Source organism: Pipra filicauda, unplaced genomic scaffold (genome assembly GCF_003945595.2).
Source record: "Pipra filicauda isolate LSUMZ 115617 unplaced genomic scaffold, ASM394559v2 scaffold480_size458065_pilon, whole genome shotgun sequence".
NCBI lineage: Eukaryota > Metazoa > Chordata > Aves > Passeriformes > Pipridae > Pipra > Pipra filicauda.
In genome coordinates, this window is record NW_024104621.1 from 1 (window position 1) to 10,132 (window position 10,132).

The window sequence follows — 10,132 nt, forward strand, 5'->3', positions numbered from 1 at the left end:
CCATGGTCACAGATGCCACCACGGGTGCCAGTGGTGCAGCGGTGACGGGTACAGCAGTGGTGTGGGTGGCGGTGGTGGTGTCCCCGTGGGTGTCCCTTGGGTGTCCCCCTGGGTGTCCTCTGGGTGTCCTTGGGTGTCACCGGGGTGCCCCAGCGCAGGTGGCAGTGGAGCAGGTGCTGGGGGCTCTGTGCCTCCCGCTGCCCGTCCTGGCGGCCCCGTGCCAGTCCGTGGTTCACTCGCTCGTCCTGCGTGTCCTCCGGGAGCTCCAGCACCTCGTGAGTGGCACCGGGGGGACGTGACCAGGGCACACCCCGGGGTGCTGGGGCCCTGGGGACACTGTGGCACCTGGGAACATCTTGGGGGGCTGGGGGCAGTGGGGACACTGTGCCATCAGGGACCCCCTGGATGCTGCAGGTTTGGGGACATCTCCGGGCACTGGGGGTTTGGGAACACCTTGGGGTGCAGAGGGTTTGGGGACACTTGGGTCACCTGGTCGTGCCCCATCCGGGGGTCCCTGTCATGGCCCCCAGGTGCCCCGGCAGATCTGTGCCAACCTGAAGCTGTGCCCGGCAGAGCCCGGCGGTGCTGCAGCCGTGCCCACCCTCGGGGCACTCGGCACCCACCCACAGGTACGGGGGTCCCGGGGAGCAGCGGGGGTGGCTCTGAGGGTGTCAGCAGGGCCACCACGGGGCTGGAGCCCGCTTGGGGGGCACAGCCAGGGGCAGCCCCACCCCTGGGCTCCACAGTGAACATCCCACAGGAGGCCAAAACCCCACCATGGGGCTCGGGTGAACCCCCTCCTGCAGGTCCCACCACCCAGCTCCAGAGGGAACAACTACCCACAGGAGGGCACAGACCCCCATTAGGCTGCAGAGTGACCCCTTCCCACAGCCACAACCCCACCACTGAGTGACCCCTTCCCACAGCCACAACCCCACCACTGAGTGACCCCTCCCCAGAGGGAGCTGCAGCCCCACCACTGGGCTCTGGAGTGAACCCTAACCCCACCCCTAACCCCCTCCCCACAGTTCCACCCCCGGGCTCCAGACTGAACGCCCCCCAGGACGCCACAGCCCCCCTGGGCTCGAGCACCCACATCCCCCCCAGGCCCAGCCCGGCTCTGGGCTCCCGCTGTCCCATGGGAGGCCACGATGCCACCCTGGGCTCCGAGTGACCCCCCTCCCTCCCGCAGGAGCCCCCCCCGGGCCCGGCGGCGCTGCCGGTGCCCCTCCCGCTGTGCTGGCTGTGCCGCACCTTCGTGGCGCAGGCCGAGGCCGCCATCCCCGTGCCCAGGGTGGCCGCGGCGGCCACGGGGCTGTGCCGGGCGCTGCCGCTGGTGGCCGTGGGTGCGTGCCAGTGCCTGGCCCAGCGCTACGCCACCCTCCTGCTCGAGGGGCTGCTGGGCCGCCTGGGCCCGCGCCTGCTGTGCCGCCTGCTCCTCGCCTGCCAGGGCACCGCGGACGACGCGGGCGCGCCACCGGCGCTGCTGGAGGCCATCGTGGTGCGGCTGGCGGAGTGCGTGGGCCCCGAGGTGAGGGGACAGGTCCCCGGGGAGGTGACGGGGCACCCCAGGGTGGCACAGCCCTGAGGGAACATGTCCAGGGGTGCCACAGTCCTTGGGACACATCCCGAGGGCGTCACAGTCCCCAGGGGCCATGGCAGGGACACAAACGGTGGCACAGCCCCGAGGGGACACGTCCAGGGGTATCAGTCTCGAGGGAGTCCCACCACCCCTGGGCACACCATGAGGTCCCCAGAAGGTGCCACCCCCACTGAGAGGACAGTGTCAGGGTCCCCAAGGGTGTCACAGGCCTCGAAGGGGTCACTCAAGAGTGACCCAAGTGGGGGAGGGCACCGAGTGTCACAACCCCAAGGGACACCCCAAGGACGTCACAGCCCCGGGGAGGGGGTTCCAGGAGGCTCCCTGGGGTGTCCCCACCCTTGGGGGGACCCCTGACACCCATGTCCCCCCCGCAGGACCTCAAGGGTGTCGCCCCCCCCGTGCTGTCACCCCCCCTGGGCCCCTGTGCCCTGGGCCCCATGTACTGGTGCTCCAGCCCCGAGCCCGCCCGGCGCTGCCAGGTGAGTGGGGACAGGGGGCACATGGAGGGGTGGCACCCCCCGCACCCCCCACTGACCCCTCTGTGCCCCCCAGGCCCTGCAGCACTGCCAGGAGCACGTCTGGCTGTAGAGGGGCTCTGGGGCCCCCCCCAGCACTTCCCAATAAAGTTTGGATGCAGCTCTGCCTCTGTGTTCCCAGTTTTTTGGGGTGTTTCTGGGGGTCACGGGGTGCTGGGGGGTCAGGGGGGAGAAGCAGTGGAAACCATGACCCCCCTAAACACAAAGAAGAGAAAAGGTGAAAATGAGCTACAAAAATAAGTGGGTGGCATTTATTTGGGGTGGGGAGAGACACACCAAGGGGCTTGGGGGTGTCCCCGGAGGGGTTATGGGTGATCCCAAGGAGACCTAGGTGTCCCCAAGGGGCTCAGGGTGTCCCCAAGGGGCTCAGGGTGTCCCCAGGGCTCTCTGGGTGTCCCCAAGGGGATCTTGGGGTGTCCCAGAGACGGCTGTTGTTGCTTCCAGGGGGGTTCTGGATGTCCCCAAGGGAGCCTGGGGTGTCCCCAAAGGCGTCTCTGCATCTCCACAAGGGACTGGGAGTGATCCCAAGGGGGTCTCTGGGTGTCCCCAGGGGGTCTCAGGCCCCTTGTTGGTTTGTCTCATCCTCCTCGCGCCGTTTCCAGATCTGTGGGAGAGGGGGAGGGGTGGTCAGAGCACATCCTGGTGGTGCCAGGGACATCCTGGAGGTGCCAGCTGCCCCCTGCCCCCCTCACCTGGATGTAGGCCTCGGACAGGGTGATCATCTGTGGCAGGATGTCGGTCACCTGCAGGTCCTGCAGCTCGTACCACTTCCCTGTGCCCTGCCAGGACCAGGAGGGGACAGGGTGGGCCAGGGGGTCCCCGTGGCCCCCCCAGAGCCCCCCGGGAGGGGGACACTCACGTGGTGCAGGACGTGGATGCGGTAGGAGCCCTCTGAGGGCTTCCCATCGTGCACGATGTTGGCGATGAGGTCGTAGGTGGTGTGAGCGTGCGCCGCCTGCACCTCCTCCGACAGGTACTCCCGCAGGTCCACGTTCCTGGGCACCCCACGTGCCCTCAGGGGGGCAGGGGAGCCCCCACAGACCCCTCCAGATGCCTCCAAACCCCCTCCAGATGCACAGACACCCCCCTCCCCAGATGCCTCCAAACCTCTTCTCAGTGCCCACACCCCCTTCCTTCCCAGACACACTCAACTCCCCCCAGATGTTTTCAAACCCTTCCCTGATAGCCACAGAACCCCCCAAAGATGCCCAGAACACCTCCAGATGCCCACAAATCCCTCCCAGACGGCTACAATCCCTCCCAACACCCACAAATCTTCTCCAGGCACCTTCAAACACCCTCCTAGATGCCTCTACCATGTCCCAGATACCTACAACCCTCCCCTAGACACCCTCAAACAATCCCCTCCTAAGTGGTTTTAAACCCCATCAAGTGTATCCAACCCTTCCCAAAGTGCCTTCAAAGCCCCTTTAGATGATTTCAAATGCTAAACCCCCCTCCTGGATACTTTCAACCCCTCTTAGATACCTACAACCCCCTCCACACACCCACAACCATGCCTAGACATTGTCAACCCTGCCCCACTACTCACAATCTCCTCTGGGATGCTTTTAACCCCCTCCACACACTCCCAACCCTCCCACGCCCTCCCCAACCCCCCCCCTCGCCCCTTTAGATGACTTCAAACCCCAAAAGCCCCTCATGGATGCTTTCAACCCCTCTTAAGATACCTACAACCTCCCACACACACCCACAACCACCCCTAGACATCGTCAACACCCCCGTCTCCTCCCAGATGCTTTAAACCCCCTCCCCAGGCTCCCAGCCCCCCCCAGCGCCCCCAGCCCTGGCTCACGTGATGGGGAAGTTGACAATGGTGGGGTTCTTCTCCACGAAGAAGTTGTTCTTGGTGAAGCGCTTGATGCAGAAGATGAGGTAGGGGGGCAGGCGGGTCAGCTGGAAGCGCTTCAGGAAGTTCTCCTTGTAAGTCTTGTACTCCTTCTCGGTGCTGCCGTTGAACTTGGCCAGGATGCTGAACAGGGGCACCTGGGGGATGATGAGCTGCTCCTTCTCGTCCTTGTAGAGCGGGGCCGTGGGCAGGTCCAGGGTCAGGTACAGGAAGGTGGACTCCACCATGCGCTCCTGGTACTCGCTGTTCTGCAGCAGCTGTGCCTTCTCCTCCGCGGGCTGGGGGGTGGGACCCCTGGGTGACACCCCTGTGGGACCCCAACGCTCCCCCTTGGGGCCCAATGCCCTCCCCCAGACCCCAACACCCCCACTGCACCCCAACCCCCCCCATTCTACCCCACCACCCCCATCTGACCCCAATAACCCCCCACTGTCCCCCACCACCCCGCTGGACCCTGACACCCCCATCTGACCCCGACACCCCCAGCTGCACCTCCCCCCCCTTGTTTGAACCCAACACCCCCCACCATACCCCACGGTACCCCAACACCCTCTCCCAGACCTTCCCTGGCCTCAGCCCCCATTTGAACTCATCACCCCCCACTGCACCCCAACACCCCCGTGTGACCCCAACACCCCCCCTGTACCCCAACACCCCCGTGTGACCCCAACCCTCCCACTCCCCCCGTTCCCACCAGGTCGGGGTGTGGCAGTTTCTTGGTGAAGATGCGCATGGAGCCCTGGAACACGTCGGTGACAATGGCTGTGGGGACAGGGGGGGCTCAGCAGAGACAGCAGGGAGACAGAGGCCCCCCCGGACCCCCCAAAATCTCCCCCCCCCCCCACTCACTCTTCTTCTTCCTCTTGGTGCCGCCCAGCGCCGCGTGCAGAGCGTTCAGGAACCAGGACAGGAATTCCACCCCGTCCCCTGCAACGGGGGCACAGCAGGGCTGGAGCCAGAGCTGACCCTGGATCCTGCTCTGCCCCACCCAGCACTGCCCCTCAAATCCAGCACTGCACCCCACATCCTGCTCTGCCCCTCAAATCCTGCTGTCCCCCCACATCCTCCTCTGCTGCCTCAAATCCAGCTTGGTCCCCATATCCAGTGCTGCCACCCAAACCCAGCACTGCCCCCAAATCCAGATCCCCCAGACCCAGCCCAGCCTCCAAATCCAGTGATGTCTCCCAGATCTACTGCTGCCCCCCAGATCCAGAGCTCCCCCAAACCCAGTCCTATCTCCTGTATCCAGAGCCCCCAGACCCAGCCCTGTCTCCAAACCCAGCAGTGTCACCCAAACCAAGCCCTGCACCCCAAATCCAGAAACCCCTGGGTCCAGCACTGCCCTCAAATCCAGAACACCCCAGAGGTCCAGAACTGCCTTTCAAATCCAGTGCTGTCCCCCAGACCCAGAGCCCCCCAGGCCCAGCACTGCACTCCGAGTGCAGAGACTGCCAAATCCAGCCCTGCCCCCCAAATGCAGAGCTCCCTGGGTCCAGCTCTGCCCCCCAAATCCAGCATTTCTTCCCCAATCCAGCACTGCCCCTAAATTTCAGCCCTGCTCCCCAAACCCAGACCCCTCAGACCCAGCCCTGTCCCCCCAAAGCCCACCCTGCTTGGTGATCTGGAAGTTCTTCTTGCTGCAGAGCACCACAGCCTGGAGCATCTCATGGGGTGACACATGAGCCTTGAAGTTCCTGGGGTTCCAGAGCTTCCTCATGAGCTCCCCGAAGCGCTGCACCAGCAGGAACATGATGTCCCCGGGCGGGCGCTGGATGCGCCGGTAGTTCTCCTCCTCCAGGAAGTAATTCCGCAGGGGGGGCACGTTGGACAGGGCCTGGGGGCAGCAGGGGGGATTCAACCCCCGGGACCCCCAGAGAGGGGATCTGCGAGGGTTCTGGAGGGTTTCTGAGGGTTGCACCCCCAGCAGGTGCAGAGCCCCTGGGGCAGGAGGTGGGATTCATCCCCAGAGCGGGGATTTAGGGGTTATGGGGGGGTTTCATGCCCAAAAAGAAGCCTGCATGCCCTCTGTGTGTAAACCCTGTGGGATTCATCCCCAGAGCCCCGAGAGCACGGATCTGGAAGGGGGCTATGCAGGAGTTTCACCCCAAAACAAAGCTTGTACCCTCAAGGTGTAAAGCCTGTGGGAAAGGATGTGAGATTCCCCCCTGGGAACTCTAGAGTGGGGTTTTGGGAAAGGGTTTGGGACAGTTTTGAGAGGACTTCGTCCCAAAATGAAACACCTGCACTCCCCTGTGTGTAAAACCTGTGAAAAGAGAGGTGGGATTCCTCCCCAGAACCCCCACAGTGGGGTTTTGGGGGGGTTATAGGATGGTGTCACCCCAAAACAAAGCCTGCACCTCCCAGGTGTAAAGCCTGCGAGAGTGGACGTGGGATTCATCCCTGTCAGCCCCACAGCAAGGTTCTGGGGTGGTTTCACCCCAAAATGAACTCTGTACTCTCCAGGTGTAAAGTGTGTGAGACAGGAAATGGGACTCATCCCCAGGACCCCCAGAGTGGGGCCATGCTGGGGGTTCACCCCAAACAAAGCCTGTACCCCCCCCACGGTGTATCTCCCGTGGGAAAGGTGGGATTCACTCCCACGATCCCCCTGTGGGGTTCTGGGCTGTTCCCCCCCAGGGCAGCCCGTCCCAGTGACCTGCAGCACAGCGTTGGCATAGTCATTGGCCTTAATGTTGTTGAGCCCCACGATGCCCGGCAGGTACGTGGTGCCATCGTAGGCCCGGGACAGCTTGGCCTGTTTGTCCAGGTGGGCGATGTGCTGGGCTGTGAAGGTGGGCTTGAGCACGTACTGCGGGGAGAGGCACCCCTCAGAATGGGGGGGACCCAAACCTGACCCCTCAGAATGGGGGGGACCCAAACCTGACCCCTCAGAATGGGGGGAACCCAAACCTGACCCCTCAGAATGGGGGGAACCCAAACCTGACCCCTCAGAATGGGGGGAACCCAAACCTGACCCCTCAGAATGGGGGGGACCCAAACCTGACCCCTCAGAATGGGGGGAACCCAAACCTGACCCCTCAGAATGGGGGGAACCCAAACCTGACCCCTCAGAATGGGGGGAACCCAAACCTGACCCCTCAGAATGGGGGGGACCCAAACCTGACCCCTCAGAACAGGGGGGAATCCACAGCTGACACCTCAGGATAGGGGGAACCCACACCTGACCCCTCAGCATGAGGGGGGACCCCAAGCCTGACCCCCTCAGAATGCGGGGGACTCAAACTGATCCCCCTCAGAATGGAGGTGCCCAAATCTGGCCCCTCAGAACAAGGGCAACCCCAAACCTGATTTCTCAAAACAGAGAAAACCCAAACCTGACTCCCCTCAGAACAGGGGTACCCCAAGCTGACCCCCCACAGAACAGCAGTACACCCAAACCTCACCCCTCAGAGCCAGGGTACCCCAAACCTGACCCCCCTCACAGCTGAGGCCCCCCAACGCTGCCTCCCCAGCAGTGGGTGCCCTCAGCAGTGGGTGCCCCCAGTGCCCCTGCACCGTGATGTCCTCAAGGGAGGAGTCAATGATCTCGTAGTTGTCGGGTAGGCAGTAGAACTTGAGCGTGTGCAGGTTGAGGAACACGTGGTGGCTCAGCTGCACACTGTGGATGTAGGCGTGGGACTTCAGCCCGCGGCCTGTGGGGACAGGGGGACACCACGGGTTCAGGGGGGAACACCATGGGGGGGGAACACCATGGGCTCAGGGGGGGACAGGGGGACACCACGGGCTCAGGGGGGAAAACCATGGGCTCAGGGGGGGACAGGGGGACACCACGGGCTCAGGGGGGAACACCATGGGCTCAGGGGGGGACAGGGGGACACCACGGGCTCAGGGGGGAACACCACGGGCTCAGGGGGGAACACCATCAGGGGGGGACAGGGGGACACCACGGGCTCAGGGGGGAACACCATGGGCTCAGGGGGGGACAGGGGGACACCACGGGCTCAGGGGGGAACACCATGGACTCAGGGGAACACCATGGACTCAGGGGGGGACAGGGGGACACCACAGGCTCGGGGGGGACACCACAGGCTCAGAGAGGGACAGGGGGACACCACGGGCTCAGGAGCGGACACCACAGGCTCGGGGGGGACAGGGGGACACCACGGGATCAGGAGGGGACAGGGGGACACCACAGGCTCAGGGGGGGACAGGGGGACACCACGGGCTCGGGGGGGACACCACAGGTTCAGAGGAGAACAAAGGGGGAGACACCACAGGCTCAGGGGTGTCACCACAGGAACAGGGGGGCAAGGAGGGAACACTTGGGTCACCAGAGAGGTACACAGAAGCCATGGGACAGGACAGGCAGGACAGAAAAAATCCCTCACCTACGTATGGGGGGGCTCTGCCCTCACCAAGGGTCCCTGTGCCCCCTGCAGCACCCCAGCCCTGGGTGTCCCCCACGTCCCACCCCCAGCAGCACCTCCATCCCTGTGTGTCCCTGTCCCCCCCAGCACCCCAGTCCCTGGATGTCCCCCATTCCCCCTCGCTCCCGAGTGTCCCTGTCCCCCACAGCAGCCTGATGTCCCCAATGTTCCCCACACAGCCCCCGGGTGTCCCTGCTGTCCCTGTGGCCCCCACACAGCCCCCGGGTGTCCCTGCTGTCCCCATGTCCCCCACGTGTCCCCCATGTCCCCCCCAGTTCTGGGGCAGGTCTCACCCTGGAAGTACTTCCCGCAGACCAGACAGGCGTAGACGTTGATGTGGGACAGGGAGATGGAGCAGAGCTTCTCAAAGTCGAAGTCCAGGACACTCCTGGGGAGGGTCACAGGGCTGAGGGGGGCTGAGGGAACCCCCAGGCACAGGGGTACCCCCAGGAGGGGTAGGGGGAGCCCCCCAGGCCCCATTACCCACTTGTTGATGGTGTCCAGGTAGGGGCAGTGGCGGCTCCGCTGGTCCTCGGGGTCGAAGCGACCGTAGCGCACTGGGGGTGGGGGAGGTGTTAGAGGGGGGCACAGGGCCCTGACAGCACCAGGGCGATGCCCCCCTCCTTACAGACCCCTGGGGCTGAGCCCCAGCTCCCCCCAGTGCCTCCAACCACTGCCCAGAGCTGAGCTCAGCACCCCCAGAGTCAGACCGTGTGCCCCCCTGGGAATGCCTGGTGTGTCCTGTCCCGCACCATACCCTCAAACTCTCCATTCCCACCCTGGTGTGTGTCCCCATCCCAGTGGCCCCCAGTCACTCCATTCCCTGCCCCTCCCACCCCCCCGCTGCCCCTCCTACACCCCAGTGTGTCCCCCAACACACCCCCACGTCTCCACCCCCCAGTGCCCCCTCCCAGACACCCCAGTTCACCCCCCCACACACCGTCCTGCCCCCCCCAACCCCAGTGTCCTCCGGGACATCACTGTGACCCCCACACACCCTCCCCAGTGCCCCCCAGATCCCTCAGTGTCCCCTCACACCCCACAGCCCCCACCTCCCCCCGCCTGATGCCTCTCCAGTGTCCCCCAGACCCCACAGCGGTGTCACCCCACACACACCTCTGGCTCTGTCCGCACCCCCCCGGTGCCCCCCACCCCTCCAGTCCCGTACCCCCCACCCCCGTGTCCCCTCACACCCTCCCCCCTCATCCTCCGGTGTCCCCCGGAACAACCCCTGTCCTCTCAGCCCCCCCCAGTCCTCGCCACCCTGTGCTCCCCCTACGCCCCAGTGTGTCCCCTCGGTCCCCTCAGACCCCATTCCCCCCTGTCCCCCCGCTTCACCCCCGCTTTCCACTCCCGGTTCCCACCGGCGGGCTCAGGCTCAGGGTCGGAGTCTCCATCGGGCTCCCGCTCTCGCTTCACCCGCACGGGCGCGGCGGGCGCGGCGGTCCCAGATCCCGCCCCGGAGCCGCCCCCGGTGCCCGGTTCCCGCTTGACGCGAGCGAGATCCACCGGCAGCGCCTCCGCCGCCTCCCTCCGCGCGCGGTCGCGCTCGGAGTCCCGCCGGCCCCGCGGCCGCTCCGCCTCGGACTCGCGGCGGCTCCGGGCGGCCCCGCGCTGGTCCCGCTCCCGCTCCCGCCGCCCGCGGCTCGACATGGCGGTGGCGCGCGCGCACTGCGCCTGCGCGGGGGGCGCGGGGGCCGCGCCGTGCGCACGCTCGGCTGAAGGGGCGGGGTCA

The 10,132-nt window shown here is 65.5% G+C and overlaps 2 protein-coding genes across 2 annotated transcripts; one reads left to right on the forward strand and one right to left on the reverse strand.

The window, feature by feature from the left end:
* Positions 1-153: 153 nt before the first annotated feature.
* Positions 154-2,244, forward strand: SFTPB (surfactant protein B; the record flags this gene model as incomplete). The annotated part of the gene is made up of 5 exons (XM_039386371.1): positions 154-275; positions 531-629; positions 1,193-1,531; positions 1,978-2,082; positions 2,156-2,244. Coding segments are annotated over 5 exons (701 nt in total), but the record flags the coding sequence as incomplete, so codon positions are not given.
* A 119-nt stretch (positions 2,245-2,363) lies between these two features.
* USP39 (ubiquitin specific peptidase 39) lies at positions 2,364-10,056 on the reverse strand. Its single transcript, XM_027735251.2, has 12 exons — positions 9,762-10,056; positions 8,885-8,954; positions 8,691-8,785; positions 7,526-7,662; positions 6,666-6,818; positions 5,618-5,843; positions 4,859-4,936; positions 4,704-4,771; positions 3,956-4,287; positions 2,999-3,134; positions 2,832-2,918; positions 2,364-2,743 (listed from the first exon to the last, which is right to left on the reverse strand). Exons 1-12 carry the CDS (start codon positions 10,048-10,050, stop codon positions 2,696-2,698), a joined length of 1,719 nt encoding a protein of 572 aa, XP_027591052.2. The 5' UTR covers positions 10,051-10,056; the 3' UTR covers positions 2,364-2,695.
* Between the last annotated feature and the right edge of the window lie 76 nt (positions 10,057-10,132).

Coding starts and splice junctions, on each gene's coding strand:
- USP39 (XM_027735251.2), bottom strand. CDS start 10,050: ATGTCGAGCCGCGGGCGGCGGGAGCGGGAGCGGGACCAGCGCGGGGCC. Junction 8,955..9,761: donor CCCTGAGCCTGAGCCCGCCG/GTGGGAACCGGG, acceptor CCCCACCCCCAG/TGCGCTACGGTCGCTTCGAC. Junction 2,744..2,831: donor TGTCCGAGGCCTACATCCAG/GTGAGGGGGGCA, acceptor CCTCTCCCACAG/ATCTGGAAACGGCGCGAGGA.